This window comes from Megascapheus bottae, chromosome 15 (assembly GCF_031878675.1).
Source record: "Megascapheus bottae isolate mThoBot1 chromosome 15, mThoBot2.hap1, whole genome shotgun sequence".
In the NCBI taxonomy this organism is placed as follows: Eukaryota; Metazoa; Chordata; class Mammalia; order Rodentia; family Geomyidae; genus Megascapheus; species Megascapheus bottae.
In genome coordinates, this window is record NC_143523.1 from 50,122,179 (window position 1) to 50,145,139 (window position 22,961).

The 22,961-nt window shown below is 55.0% G+C and overlaps 1 protein-coding gene across 1 annotated transcript in view; it reads left to right on the plus strand.

The window, feature by feature from the left end:
• Zmiz1 (zinc finger MIZ-type containing 1) overlaps positions 1–22,608 on the plus strand; it is a 212,724-nt gene extending 190,116 nt beyond the window's left edge. Inside the window, exons 9-25 of the mRNA XM_090346671.1 lie at positions 2,528–2,642; positions 3,270–3,487; positions 4,217–4,415; positions 5,341–5,613; positions 7,509–7,697; positions 9,418–9,495; positions 10,033–10,207; positions 10,902–11,043; positions 12,112–12,322; positions 12,822–12,927; positions 13,299–13,459; positions 14,181–14,248; positions 14,446–14,514; positions 14,966–15,210; positions 16,070–16,236; positions 19,549–19,809; positions 21,254–22,608. Of these exons, the coding sequence (XP_090202797.1) occupies positions 2,528–2,642; positions 3,270–3,487; positions 4,217–4,415; positions 5,341–5,613; positions 7,509–7,697; positions 9,418–9,495; positions 10,033–10,207; positions 10,902–11,043; positions 12,112–12,322; positions 12,822–12,927; positions 13,299–13,459; positions 14,181–14,248; positions 14,446–14,514; positions 14,966–15,210; positions 16,070–16,236; positions 19,549–19,809; positions 21,254–21,361 (2,785 nt within the window). The 3' untranslated portion in view covers positions 21,362–22,608. The remainder of the gene's footprint in view (positions 1–2,527; positions 2,643–3,269; positions 3,488–4,216; positions 4,416–5,340; positions 5,614–7,508; positions 7,698–9,417; positions 9,496–10,032; positions 10,208–10,901; positions 11,044–12,111; positions 12,323–12,821; positions 12,928–13,298; positions 13,460–14,180; positions 14,249–14,445; positions 14,515–14,965; positions 15,211–16,069; positions 16,237–19,548; positions 19,810–21,253) is intronic.
• Positions 22,609–22,961: the final 353 nt, after the last annotated feature.

Sequence of the window (22,961 nt, forward strand, 5' to 3'; positions counted from 1 at the left end):
ATCAAGCCAGACTTGAGGAGCCTAAGACCTCAAAGCAGCAACTCCTTGGGCGAGAGAAACAAAGCAGGAGGCTCTAACCTAGTGCAAGGAGCTGGCAGAATTTCATGCCAAAGGGCTAGGCTTCCTGGTCTATTCCTGGTAACCAAGCTTCTAGAATGAGAAGAGGCACAGTGGGGACACAACTGCCCGAATGAGGAGGCACGTGGCAGGCATGGCTTCTGGTCTGGCCCCTCGGGTGAGATGAGTGAGTGGGGGCCAGTTTTGCCTGGATGGGCCTATATATGAGGGCCTTTGGTGATTTCAGATCAGTGCCAAGCAGGATCAGGTTGTATGGAGTGGGGCAGGATCACCAACAGAGTTGAGGCTCTCAGGTCCCTGGAGATCTGCTCTCCCTTTGCACAGAAGTCAGGAATGTACCAAGGAGAAAAGTACTTTCCAGTGGGTGGCCCCCAAATACCAAAGCACCCCTACCTAGGCTTCATATGCTGTAGACTAAACAGTGTTTATCAAAGGACATCTCTGAGCTCCTTAGGCAAGCCCTAGCAAGTTCCTCCGTTCTGTCTGGTAGCAGGCACAGCCATGAGCCTGTGCATCAGACTAGGCTCCCCGCTCTCCCCCGGTGACATATCAGCAGGCTTACTGCAATGGGGACTGCACAGGTGTGAGCCTTCAGCATAAGAGTCACCAGCCCCACAAATGTGGAGATGCCTATGGAAGGGAAGCCTGTGTGTCCTACAGCCCCCACCCCCATGGGGAACCTGTCACTTCCTGGTGTACATGCCACATCTCCCAGGGCACGCGTCTGCTGGCTCCCTGTGTACATGTCAGATGTGAGTCTTTTCTGTGGGGTAGTGAGTGTGCCAGCCAGGTGGTAGGGATGCCTACTTTGGGCACTGTCGTTTAACTGCTTCTCACAAGCATGTGGAGAGGAATGGGATCAAACAGGAAAGAACCTGTTTTGGCCCACAAGTCCCACCCACCACAGAGAAGTTGGAACTAAGCTTGGTTGAGAGCCTCCAGTGCGGCAGGACGGTACCCTGCAGGGTGCAGGGGCCAGCTTCCAGTGGGGTGTAAGAACAGCAGTCACCCTGTAGCAGACACTGGCCAGGGGTATCAGTGAGAACAGGGGGGAGAAGAGACAAACTGGGGCTTGTTTTGTTAGGTTGCTAAGAGAACCCTTGCCTATTCCTGCATATTTAGTCGCCATGCTAAAGAGCAGGTACTCAGGATCTCTTCTTTACTTTGTAAAGCCATATCCTACAAAAAAAAAAAAAAAAACATATCCAGATTCCCAGTGTCAGTGGAGGGATCCCTGAGGCCCCAGGGTTCTGTGTTCTGAGAAGTAGGCTCAATATTTTATTTCCCATGATGCTCTGTCTTGTTCCTTGTGGATCTTGAGGTATGCAGCTGGCAAACATGGAGTGCATGAGGTATTGTTCTCATGCCCTTATTATTGCAAAAAAGGAAGCTGAGCACAGAAACCTGCCCCAGGGCCCTGAGCTCACGAGGGCTGGGTCCCTGGGCAGCAGCGGCCCCACCACTCACCCTGGCACAGGACACACCAGCGTGCCCATCTGTAGACACCTGCTTTTCACACCTCAGCCCAATGAAATACCTGCAATGCAGCCAGTGACAGACATGGACTGTTCTTCCTGCGGTCCATGTCTGGGATTTTGGGAAAGAACCAGAGCCCTTGGAAACTGTACCCCACACCTGCCTTTCCTCCAGCACGGACACCTCCCTTCACCCTTACCTAGTAGGCCTAAGGCAGGCCCACCAGAGAGGCAGAACCCTTGCGTCTGATATGGATTGGTTCCTTTAGGGAGGCCTCACACATCCAGGTAGGCCCTGCTTAGCTAGGGAGGGAGTCAGGGGACACTGGTAACAGAAGAGCGGTCCAGGGACAGCTCAGAGAAGATGGTACTGATGGGGTCGGGGGAGGTAGCCAGTCAGGTAAATCATTCTTAAGTCTTTGGGCTTGACCTGCATTGGAAGCTGTGAGGGGCTCTGATCAAGTTGAGCCTTAGGTGTGTAGGGTAGGTTGAGTGCTTCAGAATGTAGCAGGAGATGGGGTGAAGCATAGAGTGTAAGTGATAAGTAGGGGTTTGTGGGGTGGGGGTGGGGGAAACAGGAAACCTACATTCCAAAGGCCAGGCCAGAGGCAGCCTCCGGTAGAGAAAGAGCTCTCAGACATGGCCTTCCAGCTTCTACTGAGGCTGGGCCCGGAGCCCCAGGCATCTCCTGAGTGAGGGCCAGAGATAGAGTGAAGAAGAGGCTCAGGGTGAGCCTCAAGTGACGCTGCTTCCTTCTTGACATGGCCTAAAGACTTTGGGCCCAGGTGAGACAGCCAGGCAGGAGAGGGTGGAGAGTAGCCACTTGTGCATGGCCTGTCACAGTGCACAGGACACGGCATGGGCCTGGGGTGACCATGATATAGGATGGCATGCCAGTGGGGTGAAGATACTGGCTGGGCCACCAGAGCCCTGGTCCAGCAGCCCTAATGGGCCTTCTTCTGTCTCCTTTGCAGTGATGGGTCATTTCCCTATGATTCTGTCCCCTGGCAGCAGAATACCAACCAGCCTCCCGGCTCCCTCTCCGTGGTTACCACGGTGTGGGGAGTGACCAACACCTCCCAGAGCCAGGTAAGCGCCTGTTCTGTTTCCAGTTAGATCCTCTTCTAGAAAGTAGCCTACCCTCTCATGCCCTGCGCTCTCAGGCCACCACCGCCTTGTGCCTGCTCCCCCCCACCCCCTGCCCTCGCCATCACCCTCCAGCTCTGGAGCCCTGCTTGCAGGGGCCATCCACTTCCATGCCCAGAAATGGTCTCCAGTTGCCTCAGTTGTAGATTGTCTCATGGGGCCTTCCCTTAGAGGGCTTTCAGAGTGTGTTGTGGGGAGAGGGGGCTAGCTTTCTAGGGTATAGCAGGTGATAGGGTAAGCAACATTTACTCTGATTGGATAAGCAAGAGAACTTTCTCTGTGTTGTTAGAGTTCTGTAAAGTGGAGGTCTTTGGCCTTTGCGTGGCCAGAGTTAGATTTCAGCAAGTGATTGCATTTCAGCGTGGAGGGAGACTTTGTGCTTCCCTGGGGTTCCTAAAACACTTCCTTGCTCCCCCCATCACCAAACCCCATCCCTGTCGGAAGCTCTCATACCTCGTGGGGATGGTTCATGCCACCTGCCACGCCCCTTTGGCACCACTCCCCGTGCCTCGATTTCTTCCTTTTCCCCATGACCCCTCCATGGGTGACTGCCACTCTCTGTGCTAACAGGTCCTGGGGAACCCCATGGCCAATGCCAACAACCCCATGAATCCAGGCGGCAACCCCATGGCATCAGGCATGACCACCAGCAACCCCGGCCTCAACTCCCCCCAGTTTGCTGGGCAGCAGCAGCAGTTCTCCACCAAGGCCGGCCCTGCACAGCCTTATATCCAGCCGAGCATGTACGGACGGCCCAGCTACCCCGGCAGCGGGGGCTTCGGGGCCAGGTGAGCAGATCAGCCCCTCCCTTCCCCTCCCCCCTCCCTCCGTGTGCCAGTGCAGATGCCAGCCCGGGAAGTGTGAGCATGGCTGTCACCTGCCTTAGTCCTGGTAACCTATCAGGGTTGGGGGCTGGTCATAGGATCAGAAACTACACAAGCCGGGTGACATGCTCGCCTCTCAAAGTGATCCTTGTGTGCTTTATTTCCACCAACTGAAAGATGCTAAAGAGCAGAGGCCCCGGGGTCATTTGCCTTAGAGCTGTGCCTCATCTAGGAAGTAAGAATGAGGTGGAGACTAAAGTCCCCCATTTTATAGAAGAAGGAGCAGGGAACCCCTAGGAGAGATTTGGGGTGAGGCAGAGCAAAGCAGACAAGCCACCCCAATTCTACCCAGGCCTTAGCTCTGCCTAGCTCCTAGAACTGACCACAGCCCCGCCATGCAACACTGGGGGGGCTTGGGCACCAGGCCCGGGTGTTCTAAGACTCCATGTACTCGGGGTGATGAAGACATGCTAGGCACCACCTAGCACCAACAACTGCAGTCAGCCACTACCAACTGGTGGTGACCACCAGCTCAAGAAGCCCCTGCCCACCCTGGGCTCTGCATTCTGCTGTCTCCAGGTGCACGAGCTGGGTGCGGGAAGGCCCTGGGTACTGCCCCATCCCTGTCTTCCTAGCCCAGCTAGGATCAGACACGGCTCCATCTGTAACTCTTCTACCCTTTTCTCCCCACAGTTACCCTGGGGGTCCTAACGCCCCTGCAGGCATGGGCATCCCTCCACACACCAGGCCACCAGCCGACTTCACTCAGCCTGCAGCTGCAGCCGCAGCAGCTGCAGTAGCAGCCGCCGCTGCCACAGCCACGGCCACAGCCACGGCTACAGTGGCAGCTTTGCAGGAGACACAGAACAAGGATATAAACCAGTATGGACCGGTAAGGGTCCCCTGGTCCCCGTCTAGCCTGGGGAAGTGAGCTGGGTGTGGGTGCTTTCCACCAGGGAGCTGGTCCGTGTGCTGGCTCTCCGTGGAAGCACATGGAGGGAAGGCAGTGTGCTAGGATCTGGTGTGGCCGTGCCCTGGAGACAGCGGGGATATTTGGGTGCTGTGTTCGGTGTGGGTTGGTGGTTGGTGTTAGGGATGGGGGGAAGAGGTTTGGCATTGCTCTCCGGGAACCCTCATCCCCAAAGAGTGAGTGGGTGGACTCAGTGCCTGACATGGCCTTCTTCCCAGCCTGTCCCCAGAACTTGAAGGCCAGTTCTGTCCTATTAATGCCCTCTGTGGGTCCTGTTCAGGCCTCAGGGAAACTCCCCAGACCTTCAGAAGGATGGGGTTGGATGTGAGGAGAAGGGGTGCCCCTTAACGATGCAGGACAGGAGGCGTGGAGGTGGGTCCACGGAGCAGCTAGATAGAAATGGAAGCTAGGGCCATGTCTTGGTAAATGGAGGGTATGTGTTCTCCATTGACCAGGCGCCAGGGCTTGCAGGAAAGGACTTCAGCCTCCATCCTCATCTGTCTCCCTCTCCTGTATCCTCCCCCTGCCCTCCCCAGCCCCCACCCTGGTCCTCTTGCCTGCCTCCCTGGAAATGCTGCCTGTGCATTGGAGTGATTGCTCCCTGCCCTCCCTTAATGCCCCAGCTACATCTTTTCTGTGTGGCCTGCAGAGGGCAACAGTGAGCCCAGAAGGACAGAGCCTCCTCTGGGGGCCTGGTCAGTAGCAGCAAGCCATACAGGAAAGTGCCCCTTATCCCTTAGCCCCACCCCCCTACCCTGCCCTCCCTGCACTTTCAATGCATGTGGCATTTTATTCTTTTTTTTTTTTTCTTCTTCTTCTCCCGTTGAAGGTCTGTTCCTCTTTCCAGATGGGTCCCACCCAGGCGTATAACAGCCAATTCATGAACCAGCCCGGGCCACGTGGGCCTGCCTCCATGGGGGGTAGCATGAACCCTGCCAGCATGGCAGCTGGCATGACTCCCTCGGGGATGAGCGGCCCTCCCATGGGCATGAACCAGCCCCGGCCTCCCGGCATCAGCCCCTTTGGCACACATGGGCAGCGGATGCCCCAGCAGACGTACCCGGGCCCCCGGCCCCAGTCCCTCCCTATTCAGAGCATAAAGAGGCCATACCCCGGAGAGGTGAGTGTGGAAACAGGTTGAGACTGGGAAGGGCTGGCCCTGAAGACTAGTGTCAGGGGCTATGGATGGGGCCAAAAGAAAGGGCTCTGGGAGTCTAAACTCCTGGGGGTTGAGATGTGGCTGTCATCTGCCAACTTGAGCAAGTCATGTAGCTGTGACAGTGACACCTCCCTCAGCCATGCTTCCCTTTACCCCCTACCCCATGAAGCCTGCCTCAATTGTTCACGTACTGAAGCCCACTTTATAAGCACCCCACTCTCAGACCATCTGGTTTCACACTGTGGCCTAAGTCTCCAGACCAAAGAAACCAAGTTCCTTAATTGTTCCCTCCCACATCTACCCTGGCACTGGCCAGAGGTTATCCAGAGTCTGATGAAGAATGGAGACTCAAGAATGGGGGCCAGAGACTTTGCTAACTATCCTGGAGGCTGGAGCAAACCCTGACCCTCTTAACTAGTTGGCACTAGTTCAGGGAAGGGGGTGGCGGGGGACAGTGGGTATGAGAAAGACAGGATCATGGCTGTCCTTGGGGGACCTCGAGCTGCTGGCCTGACTCCTGGTATACCACACGGTTGCTGAGGCCTCTTCTCTGCCTCCTCAGCCTTAAGGAATGAGAACTTGGATGAGATTGTGTGTGTGTGTGTGTGTGTGTGTGTGTGTGTGTGTGTGTGTGTGTGTGTGTGTGTGTGTGTGTTGCTGAATATTGAACTCAAGAGTCTCATACTAAGCACTCTGTCACTTGCACAACTCTTCCAGTGCCTTTATTTTGGGAATATGATCTCATTTTATGCTTTAGGCCATCCTAGGCTTTTATCCTTGGGCCAGCCTCAAACTTTGATCCTTCCTTCTCTGCCTCCCGAGCAGCTAGGGTTATAGTCTTGAATGACCATGCCTGTCTCCCTGGCTCCTAAAGGAATACTTGTCTTCCTCACGGAGCACTTTCCACACTGCGCAACTGTTGTCCGGATGTGCAGTGCTTGATCCCAGGCCAGGTGCTGATGAGGAGCTCTGGCCTTCATCTTGCCAGACACGCTTATCCCAGCAGAGAGATGGTGGAACTTTAGGGTAGATTTGAGTCAGGTTACCTGGTCCCTGCAAGATTCTTCTGTTTGGTAAGCCGCAGGCACCAGACACCACACACCTGCCGTGGAGAGAGGCACAGAATGCTGAAGGATGAGCTCTGTATTCAGAATAGCCAGAGCATTCCACATGAGTGAGTCATGGAGAGTTCCTGAAGTGCTGGCCACTCTGACATGCCCCACCATACACAGGAGCACCGTCGCCTGCCATACCCCTGAGTGTACCACATAAGACAAGCCCAGATGAGGAGCTTGATGTTCCAGGCAGAGAATGTCCCCTGTCTGAATCTCCTCTGCCAGGAGGGATTGTCCAGCCCCTTCACCAGCCCGTTCTCCTGATCTCTGCAAACGTGGCAGGTTGACAGTGGCCTAGATCTAGACATTGCTCACTGTTCTGCTGAGTGTGAGCTTAGATCTGCCCTCAGACTGTAGGGTGCTTTTGGAGAGCACATCCAGTGGCCTGCTACTTTGGGGTACCACAGAAGGGGGCAACATACCCGATGCAAACACTATGAGACACAAAGGCACGCTTTAGAATTCAGCCCCCTTAAAATGGCCTGGTAGAGATGCTCTGAAAGTGTCAAAGGACAAGTGAGTCGGGAAGAATGGCTTCATTGGAAGGTGGGCCATGAGCTGGCCAGGCAGGACCTGTGCTTGAGTTGAAGGCACCATCTGGTTCAGACTGCCTCCTTTTCTAGGCAGGGAGGGTGTTCGTGGTTAGAGTCAAGGAATGATTTCCTGAATTCAGTTCTGGAATTAGAGGGAGCAGATAGGTGACAGGGACGTGACAGCCTTTCTCCTGTCCTCTCTCTGCAGCCACAGCCCAACTATGGAAGCCAGCAATATGGACCAAACAGCCAATTCCCCACCCAGCCAGGCCAGTACCCCACTCCTACTCCACCAAGGCCACTCACCTCCCCCAACTACCCTGGGCAAAGGATGCCAAGTCAGCCCAGCACTGGGCAGTACCCGCCCCCCACCGTCAACATGGGGCAGTATTACAAGGTGAGTGCACACCCTGGTGATGCCTCAAATCTCCCATGCTTACTGTTCCCATCTGTGGCCCCACCCTGAGTCCTGACCCTGATATGTGCTCCCTGAAGAAGCATCCAGGGGAGATTTCAGGGAGGACCATACAATACATTCATGTTTTCTTACAGAAGCTCCATGCTTGGAGTCTGGTGTCAGTGGACAGGAAGGCAGACTGGCTTTTCCTGGTTCCTATTTTTACAGAATTTGGATAGCGATTTTTTTTCTTGTTATTTATGGCACCAACAAGGAAATAACAATAAAGTTGTGGGTTTTTTTTTTAAAGAATATACCCTGAATATATTAACATTTTATTATGTAAACTGTTATCTCCATGCAGATAGGGCAGCAATGAAGCAGTTATTGAAGCCAGTCTTGAATCTGTTTGGGTTTTTTTGTTTGTTTTGTTTTGTTTACCCAGGTAGGATTTGGGGTTTTTGTGGTTGTTTTTATTTTTGTATTGGTCCTGGGGCTTGATGTCAGAGTCTGGGCATGTTCCCTTAGCTTTTTCGCGCAAAACTGGCACTCTACCACTTGATTCACAGCTTCACTTACAGGGTTTTTCATTTGCTTGTTTGGGTGATTCATTGGTAATTTGGTAGACTTTACTGCCCAGGCTAGCTTGGAACTATGACTCTGAGATCCCATTCTCCTAAGCAGCTAGGATATAGGCATGAACTAGTACTTAGCCTGAATTTATAGTATGTTAATTATTGCCACAGAGATCATTATATGTATATAGATATATAAACATATATGTATATATATTATATATATATACATACACCATGGGTATTTGAGTTTACTTTTTTCTCCTCTTGTTTTTGTTTTGCTTTTCTGTGTGTGTGTGTGTGTGCGCACACACATATGCATGCTCATGCTCCCCAGTAGTAGGGCTTAAACTGAATCACACCTCTGTTTCAATAATTCTGCTAGCTAATTGGAGATAAGAGTCTAGGGTTTACGTGCCCAACCTGGATTCAAACCAGGATCCTCAGATCTCAGCCTTCTGAGTAGCCAGGATTACAGGTGTGAGCTACCAGAGCCTAACTGAAGATGTTTTACTCTATAAGGATATTGTGACAAGTATCCTGGGGCCTCTAGGCTTTTCCTTCAGGAGAACCATGAAACTCATTCTCTAGAGGGATGGCATCATTGCCCTATTTTATACTGACTCAACGAACAATCATGCTGGCAGACATGGTCACCTGCCTTGTGTCTTTGCCGTCTTGACTCCCAACTTCAGCCTACTAGATGTTGATGATATTTTTGCTGGTTGGTGGTGGTGGTCCTGGGCCTTGAACTCAAGGCCTAGGTGCTATCCCTGAGCTCTTTTGCTCAAGGCTAGTGCTCTACCACTTTGAGCCACAGTACCATTTCCAGTGTTTGAGTGGTCACTTGGAGATGAGAACCTCATGGGGACTTTTCTGCCTGGGCTGACGTTGATCTGCGATCCTCAGATCTCAGCCTCCTGAGTAGCTAAGATTACGGACAGGCATTAGCCACCTGCGCCCAGCAGGTGTTGCTATTTTTGTGGATGCCTTTGCTAAGCTGATAGCTATGGGTAGACTCCAGACCAGTCTGGATGGCCCTCCCTGGCCTGAAGTTCCCTCCTCAGATTCCAGTCTCAGGGGAGAATCAGGGAGGGAGCGCTTATGCCCTCCACTCACCAAGCTGCCTATCCTGTTTTCAACAGCCAGAACAGTTTAATGGACAGAACAATGCCTTCTCGGGGAGCAGCTACAGCAACTACAGCCAAGGGAATGTCAACAGGGTATGTACCACCATCATTCTTAGAAATTCCACACTTTGCAGACCCAGCTTTTTGGGGTTCATGGGGGAAGTATACCCACCATATAAAGTCTGCAGTTCTGATGATTGGCTAAAGACACACAAAGGCCCTAGAGAATTGAGAGAGAAAGAGGAAACGTGAATCAAGGACCCCAAGAGGATCCTCGAGCCACAATGTATGGGAGGCTGCCAGGCTGGTCGCCGCTCTCCTCCCTTCCTGGGCAGACAAGTTCCCCTTCTTCTGAGCCTCTGTGTGCAACTTTGTCTAGTGGGTGTGGAAATCTGCATCCACCTGCCTTTGCAGAAGCTCAGGGCTTGGGCCCTGAATGAAGGGTGAAAATCCTTTCCCTAGCCTATCTTCCAGAGGGATCGGGGGCCAGAAGGAGAGAAAGATTTCCCTGGGATGATTCCATTCCTGGGGAATAGCCCTAGGTAGGAGTAGATGCAGTGAAAGTTCACAGCCACGACCCCCTGCCATGCTTGTGAGCCATAGCCCATCTGTGGTTTCTCTTTCTTCCAGCCTCCCAGGCCGGTTCCTGTGGCAAATTACCCCCACTCGCCTGTTCCAGGCAACCCTACGCCCCCCATGACCCCCGGGAGCAGCATCCCTCCCTACCTGTCCCCCAGCCAAGATGTCAAACCACCTTTCCCACCAGACATCAAGCCAAATATGAGCGCTCTGCCGCCACCCCCAGGTAAGAGCCCCACACATTTTCTTCATTTCCTTGAATTTGGCTCCAAACAGGAACTCAGTGGACCAGAAACAAGATGTCTGGGTGCTGGGCTGCCTGCCTGTGCAGAACCGTGCAGAGGCATGGGAGCACTTTGTAGAAAAGCTCTACTTGGAATGTGTGTGCAGGTGCGGGTGTGTGTGTGTGTGTATGCCAGTACTAGGGCTTGAACCCCGGGACCTGGGTGCTATCCCTTTGCTTTTTTTTTTTTTTCCTCAAAGGTTAGTGCTAGAGCCATGGCTTCACTATTGGATATTTTGGACTGGTTAATTGGAGATACAGGCCTCACAGACTTCCCTACCCAGCTAGTTTCAAACCTCAGTACTCAGATCTAGATTACAAGTGTGGGGTGGGGGCTGTACCAGCCCCAGGCCACTTCCCAGCTTCCAGCTGGGAAAGGCCATCAGGAGGACCCTGGGCTTTCTAAAACAAGACAACAAAAGGAGAAGCTGGGGAATTCGGGGTCAAGCAGATTTAAGGAAGTCCAGGGTTCCATAGTGGATGTGGTCACAACACCGTATCTGTGGCTCTAGCTCTCCTCTGGGTTCCTTGAGCATGCCTGGGGGTGGCACATGAGGTGGGCAAGGGAGATCGTGCTGTGGTCCGAGCAGTCTGTGGCTGACCAGCCCTGTGTCCACCCCCACCCCGCCCGCTCCAGCCAACCACACCGATGAGCTGCGGCTCACATTCCCCGTGCGGGATGGCGTGGTGCTGGAGCCCTTCCGCCTGGAGCACAACCTGGCCGTCAGCAACCACGTGTTCCACCTGAGGCCCACAGTCCACCAGACGCTGATGTGGAGGTGAGCATCGTCCCGGTGGGGCCTGCACAGGTTGTGGCCATACCTTCCTGTCACCCTTACCTGTGCATCCCGTCTTCCCAAGTCCCAGGGGAGGTCATGTGGAACCCACAGGCTCAGGGCAGGAACCAGCCACCCAAGGCTGGGAAGAGCCACAGAGATACAGGGCAGCAGGAAGGGCCAGGCAGGCTCAGCGACCACTACCGACCTATACAGGCAGGGACCTGACCCAGTAAGGCTGACCCTCACCCTAAGGACAGGCTTGAGGACAGGGCGTGGAGGGCCGCTCCCAGGCCAGCACCTGGGTTTTTGTCTTGCTGTGATCTTGACAAATGAGGAAGCAAGCTGGAGAAGAGCATTAATAGGTTCCCACAGCCGGCAAGAGGCAGATCTGAAACATGGGCCAACAGCTTCAAGAGGCCATAATCAACCTAAAGCGTCTTCATCTGTGTCTTTCGTACTTGGGCAAAGCTCACTCACATGGTCACCTGGTGCCTAGAACTAGCTAGCTACCAGTGAGCATCCCAAAGACGGGAGATGGGGCTCTGCTCTGGACAAGCCACCACACACACACACACACACACACACACACACTCAGACTCACACAGATCCCCTAGACTGCTCTGAGTGGCACTGGCCTCCAGAGGGCCTTCAGGACTCAAGAGCTAAGATGCTTAGAGAGAAGAATATCCAATATGTAAATGGGCCTAAACTGAGAGTGCCTGTACCGCCATACCCCTTCCTTAGAGGTGCCCTGGCCTGTAAGGGCTGCTTCCATGGATCTAGCCTCTGAGCTAGTCTTGTCATATAGCAGCTGTCTTTTTGTTCCTTCTGTCTGTCCTGGGGGAATGGGAGATGCCAGGAAGGTCCTAACAGGAGTACAGCAGGTGTGTGGAGATGATGAGGGGTCAGGGTGTTGGGGGTGGGTCTTTGGGGTGAGAGAGCAATGGAAAGACCAGTGACCAGGATTGGGTCCTGGGAGCTGAAGGCTGATGATGCATCTGGAGGTGGGGAAGGGGGTTGGCTCACAGAGTCAAGCTGAGCCCATCCCACCCCGCACCCCGACTCTAGGTCCGACTTAGAGCTACAGTTCAAGTGCTACCACCATGAGGACCGGCAGATGAACACCAACTGGCCGGCCTCCGTGCAGGTCAGCGTCAATGCCACACCCCTCACCATTGAGCGTGGCGACAATAAGACCTCACACAAGCCACTACACCTCAAGCACGTCTGCCAGCCCGGTCGCAACACCATCCAGATCACCGTGACAGCCTGTTGCTGCGTGAGTGTGTTGGGCGGGCCCGGAACAGGGTCAAGACATGTCCTGGGGATGCCACCCCTGTCTCCAGAATGATCAAAGCTTCTGTGCTCAGACCTCAAGCATTTCCCCTTTTCCCCTCCTGCCTCCACACAGCCTACGTATGCCTCTATTTCCCTCCTCAGCCCCTCCCCCGGGGCACCCACATTTGCATGAAATTTGCACAGGCTAACCACCCTTTTTCTCCAAACCCACCTCCACTACCTAGAGGATTAAACCCCTCCAGAGTCAGAGTCAGTGTCCACCTTGTTGGCCTGGAGCAGAGACACTGTCCCAGAGCTTCTCAGTCCCTGGGTATCTTTTGGCTTCTGGGACTCCTTCTCCCAGGTCCTAGAGGACCCTGTCCTACAGATCATGGAGGCGTTGTTTAAGCCTGGGGTGACCTGGAGTACAGAAGCTACAGATGGGGTAGGCATGGAGGCCCAAGGTGAGAACTAAGCGTGCTCTCTGCTCATCCCCACAGTCCCACCTCTTCGTGCTGCAGCTGGTGCACAGGCCCTCAGTGCGCTCCGTGCTACAGGGTCTCCTCAAGAAGCGCCTGCTCCCAGCCGAGCACTGCATCACAAAAAGTGAGTCCGTGGGGAGGTTGCGGGGAGGGAGTGTGAGGCTAGGCCTGAAGGGAGCTTTTTGCTGATCCAGTAAATCTGACAAGTGCCAGATTGAGTTTCTGTGAGCTCTGCAGAAATCCACCCACCCCCTCCCATGCTTCATAAAGGGTGGGGTCTGTTCTGCAGAGATCAGGAGAATGCCTCATCCCCTCCTCAGGCCATGTGTCGCCCTTGAAGTTCCCGTTCAAGTTCAGGGGAGCGGAGTCTGAGGAATTAAGTTCTCCTTTGTACATGGGCATAAGGAACATTCAGGGTTTGCCCCTTCAGCAGGATTTACCCCTCCCCTCTTCCAGCCTCACGCCTCACCCACATGTCTCTTCTGCCCTCTGTAGTCAAGAGGAATTTCAGCAGTGTGGCTGCCTCCTCGGGCAACACGACCCTCAACGGGGAGGATGGCGTGGAGCAGACAGCCATCAAGGTGTCCTTGAAGTGTCCCATCACATTCCGGCGCATCCAGCTGCCAGCTCGGGGCCATGACTGCAAGCACGTCCAGGTGGGCATTTCTAGGAGACATGTCTCCAGCGAGGCACCCAGGGTGTGGCAGGGATAGCAAGAGACAGGCAGAGGGGCCCACGGGGCCCGGGTCTGGTCATCAGTATGACCTCACATATTGCCTGGGCATCCTTTCTCCTTTAGGTTCCATTTCCGGGTACCCCGAAATGTCTAGACATGTCATTGTGGTAGATGTCAGAGGCCAGCAGGTTGGGGAATCAGAGAGCAGGCTGGCATACCTCTGCCTGAGCAGGTGGCTGAGAGATGAGTGTCACGGTCTAGGCTGGCTCTGAAAAACTGTGGGCAGCCCAGGCGGGGAGAGATGCGTTATATGAGGGCTGCTCTCCAGAAGAGGAGTCACTCCTGCCAAAACCCAGGTGTCACCCCTGGGTTTTGATCCATTTTGTCCTGGGTCCCTGGGCCACTCTTGGTCTCAGGAGGCAAAAACAGTGTGTCAGCAGGGCTGGAGGGAAGACCAGGAGAACTTCCCAAAGGATGGTAGGCAGGGAGTCGTGTGCGTACAAAGTGCTGATGAGAGGGATGGTGGGGTGGGCAGAGGCACCGGAGAGTCTGCATGACTGGTTTACCATGTCATTTTATTCCACCCTCTCCCTGTCTCCATCCCTAACAGAAACTTCTTCCTAAGATTCCCCAGGGTGTAGTCTGGTCTGTCTGACTGTCTGATTGTCTCTCTGTCTCTCTCTCTCTCTCTGCCTCTGTAGTGCTTTGACCTGGAGTCGTACCTGCAGCTGAATTGTGAGAGAGGGACCTGGAGGTGTCCTGTCTGCAAGTGAGTGATTCCCATCCCCACCAGGGGTATCCCTGCCAGGCCACAGAGAGAGAAGGACTCCCCACCCTTGGCCTCTCCCTGGGGCTCCACCTACTTCTTCCTGTTCTGAACACAGCACTGAACCCGAACTCCACAGAGAAGCTCCGTTCTTGGGCTCTCGTTTGTGTCCCATGGTCACAGAGGGTCTTCTTTTGCAGTAAAACCGCTCTGCTGGAGGGTCTGGAGGTGGATCAGTACATGTGGGGGATCCTGAATGCCATCCAACAGTAAGTGGGCCCCTACTGGTGGGGCCTGGATTGTGAGAAAGAGTGGTGTGAAGACAGCCCTGATCATGTCCCTGGCCAGGCCAAAAGACCCCCCCCCCCCACACACACACACACGCACACTCACTCATACTTCCTTACAATCTGACTTTGGAAGTTTGTGGGCCTGGGGGCAAATGAGCATCCCAAAGGGGACAGAGGCTCAGCCAGAGCAGGAAGCCAACAGTGTTTCATAGCAACTCCCAGAAGGGGAGCCTTGTGGCCAGCTACCTAAAGCCCAGCCGCTTGCTTCTTTGAGCCTCAGTTTCCCCATCTCACTCAGATGTAGAGTCCTGCCCTGTGCACAATAATGGGAATGGGTAGAGATCCTCCACCTAGGATGTTTGTCTCCACCCTTGCCTGCAAAGCCAGGCAAACCCAGATCCTCAGCGCTGCCTTCATTGATTCCCCCCAGCTCCGAGTTCGAAGAAGTCACCATCGACCCCACCTGCAGCTGGCGGCCGGTGCCCATCAAATCCGACCTGCACATTAAGGATGACCCTGATGGCATCCCCTCGAAGCGGTTCAAGACCATGAGCCCTAGCCAGATGATTATGCCCAATGTCATGGAGATGATCGCTGCCCTGGGCCCCGGCCCATCCCCCTATCCGCTCCCGCCTCCCCCCAGTGGCACCAACTCCAGTGACTACAGCAACCAAGGTGTGTGAAGCTGGGCAGGAGGGAGGGACCCTAAGGGGTGTCTAATGTCTGTGCTGATGGTGGCAGGTGGAGAAGAGGAAGGGAAAGAAGCCGAGGTAGCACACCCCCAAAACTCACCAAACTTGAGGGACAGTGGGCCAAGCCCAGGGGCTTCAGAACCTGCTCTGCTGGGTTCTGCAGCTGCTTCCTGTCCTGGGCACTCCTGTGGTTTTCTCATGATGTCCATTTTTGTCCCATCCCTTCACCTCCCCTAGAAGTCCAGGCATTGGGAGCCCCAGCCTTTGCCAGGTCACCACCACCCTGTGGCTGTTTAGAAAATACTCCACCTTTTAATGCAGAAGGTGGCAGCTCCCAGATAATATGTGGCCCTGAGGCACCAGTCTACCCTGCCAAAGTCCCACAGCATTTCAGCGCGCTGACCCTCTGAGCTTCGCCATTGCCGTGTGGCATGGGATACAGTGGCTTGCCGGACCTCCTGCATCCAAATCCTTAGGAGCCTGGGGCAGCTTACAGAAGAGCCGGGGGGGCTGCATCTCAGTTATACCATGCAACCATGGAGGGGACTAGCTCAGCAGCAACTGTTGCAGGCTTGCTCCATGTCCTCCCTGCCCCACAGGAGCTGGCCTGTCCACTTTTCTCCCAATCTGTCCCACTCTAGCCACAGAACTGGTCCCTGGACTAGGCACCTTGGACAAAGCTGCATTACTGCCCAGAAACCTAAGGGTACAGGTGCCTTGCCAGTTACCCAGGAAGAAGAGAATGTGGCTTTTATCTCCATGTGTCCTAATCCCTGGGGGCAACCCCTTCCCTGTGGGTGTCCGCCCCCACCTTACCCCCATCTCCCTCCCTCCCCTCCCAGGCAACAACTACCAAGGCCATGGCAATTTCGACTTTCCCCACGGGAACCCCGGTGGGACATCCATGAACGACTTCATGCATGGACCCCCCCAGCTCTCCCACCCCCCGGACATGCCCAACAACATGGCTGCCCTGGAGAAACCCCTCAGTCACCCCATGCAAGAAACTGTGAGTACCTCCTTGTGGCACCCTGACCTTTCCCACAGCTGCTGTCTGGGCTTCTATCCCGGGCTGACTGGGGCAGAGGCCCTCCCTTGGGACTTTTCTTCATGGGGAGAAGTTTGATTCTCTCCCAGGCAAAGGGACCTCTAAGAATTGGATATTGTCGACTTAGAAGGAAAGAAGAGGACTAAAGTAGGCCATCAGCACCTATGAACTTGGCTGTTCTCCCAAGACTCTGTAGTTTCTGGAGACTGCTTCACACACACACACACACACACACACACACACACACACACACACACACACACGATCCAGCCACCTAGAAGTTTGTTCCACACCCAGGCACTTGTTCCCTCAAGGATGTAAATCTTCAGGGCATCACCATCTCCTGCAAAAGGAAGGACATGGAAGCACAAGTGCCCTGTGAGTGCCCTCATCCCGGAGTGGCTGGGATCCGCCTTGGAGCCTGGTGTCCTGTGCTGGCCACTTGCCTTTCCTTCCTGTGGCTTAGCAGCAGTGGTAGGAGCCCTGGCTGTCTTCCAGAGTCCTGTCTAGTATATGCTGGGCGATCCCACTTCTATGTAACAAGTGTTTCTTGAACCGTGCTCTTGGATCAGGCTTTTGCCAAGTGTGAACCAAAATATAGAGGGCTTTTTACCCTTGAAGGGCCTGGATAGAGAAAGAGTATTTGAGGCTTAAGGGGAAACCAAGACCAAAGGACTGAATCACCTTGTCTGAGGTTTCAGTGACCTTGAGTAGAATCCACTGCTAAGGAACTTAGCAGCCAGAGTTGGGGGTAGAAAGGATCCTCGTCTCTCCAGCAGAGTTGAGGGCCCAAGTCAGAAAGAGCACTCCAGCCCCATGCCATTGGCTCACGCCTGTAATCCTAGGCAATCAGGAAGCTGAGATCTGAGGATCCCAGTTCAAAGCTAACCCTGGCAGGAAAGTCACCTCCAGTTAACCACCAGAAAGTCCAAAGTGGAGCTGTGGATCAAGTGGTAGAGCACGAGCCTTGAGTGTAAAAGCTAAGGGAGAGCATGAGGCCATGACCTCCAAGCCTCTCATCTTCCATTTTGTGTCCCAAAGAAAGGGACCACACAGCCTCCCACCCCCCAAGCCTCAGCAACAATGAATGTTAACTTTCTACACCATGTGAGACTTTCCACCTCCAGAGACTTCCTCGCTCCTCAGGCCTTCTGGAAGATGGTGGTGGCAGGCCATATACTTTTTCCAGCCAGGCTTTGTCTTATCTTCTGTTAGCCCTGCCACCAGGGCTCTGTGCAAGGGGGGGTGGGGGCTGACTTCAGAGTCCCCAGGTTACTCCCTAGACTTCTCACAGAAGGCAAACAGACCCCGAGCTACAGCTGTGCTTGGAGGGGGAGAGTGCTACATCAAACATACTCAAAACACATCCAACTGCCGAGCATTCCCATGCACACCAGCTCTGAGATCCCCCAGCCAGATACCGATGTATCCAAGGATTCTTCCTTGCCAGGAGATAGAAGGTGAACCAGCTGGGGTCAAGGGGCAGAGCTATGTGTGAAGATCTAAGGACTTGTCTATTCTGGGCTGCCCCCCTGGAGGGTGAAGCTCCTCTTTGCTCCCCCAGAATGGGCACTGTGGTATGGGTTGGGGTGGCCTGACAGTCCATAGGCATGAGCAGGGGCCTCCACTGTAGACAGTTGTGACCTGCCTGGTGTCATATCATAGTCATAGGTGGGGTCCCACCCCCACGGTCATATGATCATCTCCTATTTGCACGATCTGGAGTAAAAGAGCACCATGCTGCAACTTGTTACATTGGAATGGGCGGGGGGTGGGGGTGGGGTGGGAGGAAGTCTGTCTCCCAGGAAGAAGGGTCTGCTTGGACTACAGGCCACCAAAGGCCTGAGAAGTCACTATTAGCAGAAATAAGAGGAGGAACACAAGGGTCTGGGAGGTCAGGATAGCATGGAGGCCACTTGGAAGAATGTGGAGCTGTGTTCTGTGTTACCCAAGAAATGGGGGGCAGGGGACGGAAGACCAGGGAAATACTTGGTCCCAGGCAGCCTGATTTGAGGGACAGTATGGAAGTGGGACTGGAAGCCCCCCAGAGGCTTCCACTCAGCCTGCTTGTGACAACAAACAGCGGAGGACAGAGTTGCATCAGAGCCATCCTTTGCTCCGTGGGCAACTTGGTTTCATTTTGTTTTGGTTATGATTTTGGGACTTTGTTTGTTTTGGGGGGGATATTGGAAGGGTTGCTTAAACTCAGCCTGTGCTCTGTCCCTGAGCTTCTTTTGCTCAAAGCTACTGGTCTGCCACTTGAGCTATGCTCTACTCGCGACTTTTTAGTAATTTATTGGAGATAAGTTGGACTTTCGACCCTGAGCCTCATAGTTCGACCTCCTGAGTAGCTAGAATTACAGGCTGGAGCCAGCCAACAGCACCTGGCCTTTGTTTTTGCTCAAGGCATGTTCTCTACCATTGAAGACACAGACAGCTTCATGGTGTTTTTGTTTTTGTTTTTAATGAGGGAGGGGGGATTTGCTGGCTAATTGGAGATAAGAGTCTCACATATCCTTGGCTGGCTCCAAACTGAAATCCTCCCCATCTCAGCCTCCTGAGTAGCTAGGATTACAGGCGGGAGACTGGCACCCAGGTGGCTGCTTGGTTTTGAATGGGAATGCAAGTTGAAGGGTGTAAACTGAGGAGCTGATCAGGGAACCACCAGCAGGGGCCCCCTCCCTTCCTCAGAAATCGTGAGCAACGCCCCATCCTTGACGATCTGAAGGCACCTGGCTTCCCCAGGTATCCTTCCAGCTTGAGGCCTGTTCTTGACTTGTGAAGTGGCCAGGAAGGAAGACCAGCCTGGGCCTACTGAGTCACAGGCTCCCCAGAGGCAGACTGGGTACACCTGCTTGCCCAGCCTTGCCTCGGATACAGGGTTCACTTGGGACACCGTCCCCCATCCTGAGCTGCACGCCCGCCCGTGCTGTGTGTCTGCGTCTTCTCTCCGCTGCCCTGGCCCTGTGAGAGGCCTGCATTCCCACGCCACCGCTGGCAGCACCCGCCCGCTCCCCAGAAACATGCCCATGTTGCTTCTCCATTTTGCCCTCACTGTGGTTCGTTGTGACAGTGTCGAGTGGGAGGTCGCCGAGAAGTCTGTGCCCGTCTCAAAGCCCTCTTGGGCTCTGTGCCGCCTGCGGCCCCCTCCCCTCCCCCCCCTTCCACAAACCTCCCCGAATAGCAGCGCGGGGGGAGGACATTCCTATTGGGGGTTCGTTACTTCCTCCGTCACCTCACCTCTCTTCTCTCCTGCTCTCTCCTCCTCCACAGATGCCCCACGCTGGCAGTTCTGACCAGCCCCATCCCTCCATACAACAAGGCTTGCACGTACCACACCCCAGCAGCCAGTCAGGGCCTCCATTACACCACAGTGGGGCTCCTCCTCCTCCTCCTTCCCAGCCTCCCCGGCAGCCAGCACAGGCCGCTCCCAGCAACCATCCACACAGCGACCTGACCTTTAACCCCTCCTCAGCCTTAGAGGGTCAGGCCGGAGCGCAGGGAGCATCCGACATGCCGGAGCCTTCACTGGATGTAAGTTGGGGTCACCACACAACCTCGGCCTGGGGTCAGGCCTGGCACTGGGACCTGCCCGAGAAGAAGGGGAGGGTGTTGAGGGCTCAAGGCCCTGGTGTGGGGGAGAGGTGGGAGGTTGGTGGGTGGGGCCCAGACAGCCCCACCATGGAGAAAAGTGTCACCGAGGACCCCTCCCCTCCTCACCCAGCCCCTTCCTCCCTACCCCGCTGGCCACAGCCTTGTCCCCTAGTCCTGTCCACCCTCCATAGGCCCTTGCAGGGGCCCTCGGGGCCAGGACTTTGGAGGCAGCTCAGGAGGTCCCCTGCCCTTCTTCCGACTCTCCCTGACCCTCCCCATGTTGAGCTTGCTGTTTCTGTGTGGCTCCCTCTCTGGCCCTTGTCAAGCGAGGGCCTGGAGTAGCAAGGCCCTTCTGTCCATCCTGCTGGTCTTGTCTGTCTGCAGTTTTCTTGTCCACGTGTTATCCATTCCCTGCTTCCGCTTGCTCCATTGCTCACTCCAAGAGACCCCCTGTGTGGGGTGCCAAGATGGGGAGGGGGGCCAGGAGAATCCGTTCTGGGGCACATTCAGGAGGCGGTAGGTCCGAGTAGGCAGCTGAGTTTCGAGAGTTTCTCACCTTGAGGCCTTCATAGTCTGCAAGACTGGGCACTGTGGGGCAACTGGGGCTAGGCAGGTGGACGGGGCACCTGTTTGGAATGGAACTGGACACTTGGCCCTCCATTCTCCACCTGGGGACGTGGGGCTACGGCTGGCTGGCCAACCTATGCAGATGCTAGATTTTCAGAGGAAGCCTCTCGGCCACTCTTGTTCTCTACCTCCCAGCCCTGTCACCTTCTCCCTAGTGTCAGAGGCCTTGTGTTGTGGGAACTCGGTTACTATGAAGCTGTCTTGGGTTCTCACCCATCTCACCCCCTCCTCCCACTAGGGCAGTGAACTGCTATCAGTTAGGATTGCCCCCCTCCCATGTGACAGGGACTCCACACCAATGTCACAGTAAGGGACAGGGGCCCTCTGGCCTCAGGGACAGGTGGTATCATCAGGACCTCTAGGGAGAGATGCAGGACCAGCATTTTGAGAAGCACCTCCTGCAAAGTGCAGTTTCTCCAGGAGGCCGTGTGGTCTGCTGTGGCCATGGTCATATCCGAGGAGGCAGAGAAACTCTCCAGCAGGAGGAAGCTGTGGCCTGCCAACGGGGCCTTCCTCGCTTATGGAGTTGAGTCGGAGCCTGAGAGGGGCCTGGCTGCGCCTGCCCCAGATGGAGTGCAACAGGCATGGAGGGGACAGCTAGCGGGCCCACACCTGGCACTTCACTGTCCCCTTTGTGGACTAGCACCACAGGAAGCAAGTGGAGGGGGGTTAAGCAGGCCGACAGGACCCCTTGTTCCTCTTGCTGGACACGTCTCGGCCCGCCCCTCACCTGGACCTCCTCCTTCCTCTTTTCCAGCTCCTGCCAGAACTCACCAATCCTGATGAGCTCCTCTCCTATCTGGATCCCCCAGACCTTCCGAGCAATAGCAACGATGACCTCCTATCTCTCTTTGAGAACAACTGAAGCCCACCCTCCGTCGGGGGCCAACCCTCCCCACTCTGCCTCTTGCCCCCTCTATCCCACACACTTGCCCTCCCTCCTAGGTGCCGGTGTCAAGCCACCCCTCGCCAGAATCTCAGGCCAGGGTGCGGGCAGGTGCACCGGGAAGGTTGTGTAGGGCTGAGGCTGCATCCACCTGAATGCCCAGGGCTCAAAGATGACCCCCTGCAGAGGGGTGCCTGGTCCAGAGGCGAGAGGCCCAGGCCAGTGGTGGCTTCAGGTCCCTCTAGATGACCTTCCAGTACAGTGCCCCCCAAAGTTCTTCCATTTTCTAAACTGTTAGCCCTGCTTCCCAGCCCAGAGCCTCCTTCAAGTGACTAGAGCCTGAAAGAACCACCCCCACCGCCAGGCCAGGTCAGGGTGGGGAGAGACAACAAGCCTTTGGAGGAGCCATGACAGTTGGCCACAGTGAAAATTACCTATCCACCACCAACCCACCCCAGAAAAGCACAAATCTAGGAAGGAGAACATCTCTCCAGGCCAAGGGCCCGCACTTTGGCCTCCACCATCTACACCAAGAAGCCCTGTAAACACTTGTCAGAAAAGAGGTGATGAGTCTGAAGATCCCCCACCTCTACTCGGGGACGATGGGAAAGGGGGATCGGGGTCACCCTGGAGCCGGGACAACACATTGGAGGCTCCATGACCAGGCCTTCAGATCAGAGCCCAGTCTTGGACAGAGAGAAGGAAAGAGAGCCCGTGTCAGAGAGAGGACACCTGTGTGTACACCCAACCATCACACCCCAGCTCTCAGATGGGGGCCGTCGAGGGGGAAAGGGACAGCCGGGAGTCCATCAGGAGCAGCCCCTTGTAACTTTGCCATAAGCCACTCCCTGCTTTTTAAACTGTGAAAGTGACCGTGGAAAGTTATGAAGTCACCAAAGGAAAGGCACGTTGGACTTCGGCGACAAGCAAACCATTTCCTTCGTGTGCTCTTGTTTTCTTCTTCTCGACCCCACCTGCCTCTCTGACTGTTCAGTAGGACATGGCTTCCTTCTGGGTCCCCATCCCTGTGTGTCCAGCCAGTGGCAGAGGTACACAGTGGAGAGACAGGACAGGGGCAGTTGGGACAGAAGCCTGAGCTGGCCAATAGGAGCCCAGCACATCTGTCTCAAGGCTGCCTCAAGCTGCAGCCCAGGCCGTCACCGTATGCCCCAAGATATCCCACAGGCAACGCATGGGTTGTGTGTGTGGCAGTTAGCCACCCCATCCCTCCCTGCTTTGCCCCCCGTCCACACACACTCCTGCTCGGCGAGAGCCGCCTCTGGTCTTCCCTGTTCACTCCATCTGGCTTAGGGCCCTCATGGGGCACTGTCACGCATCCACTTTGTTCCAGGCAAAGCCATGGTGTTGCTGGATTGTCCTGTCATTTGGGGTCCTAGCTGTATATTCTTGGCACCCTTCCTTGCTGCTGCTACCACCACTTAGGGCCCTTTCCTGCCCTCCCATCCATTGTCAGTATCCTTGGTGGCTGTCGATGTCCCTGTCTTATTGTGGGCAGTTAGTGTCCCCCAGGGCTTGTTCAGCTTGTACCTGAAAGGTGGTCCCAGCAGTTGACTCAGTC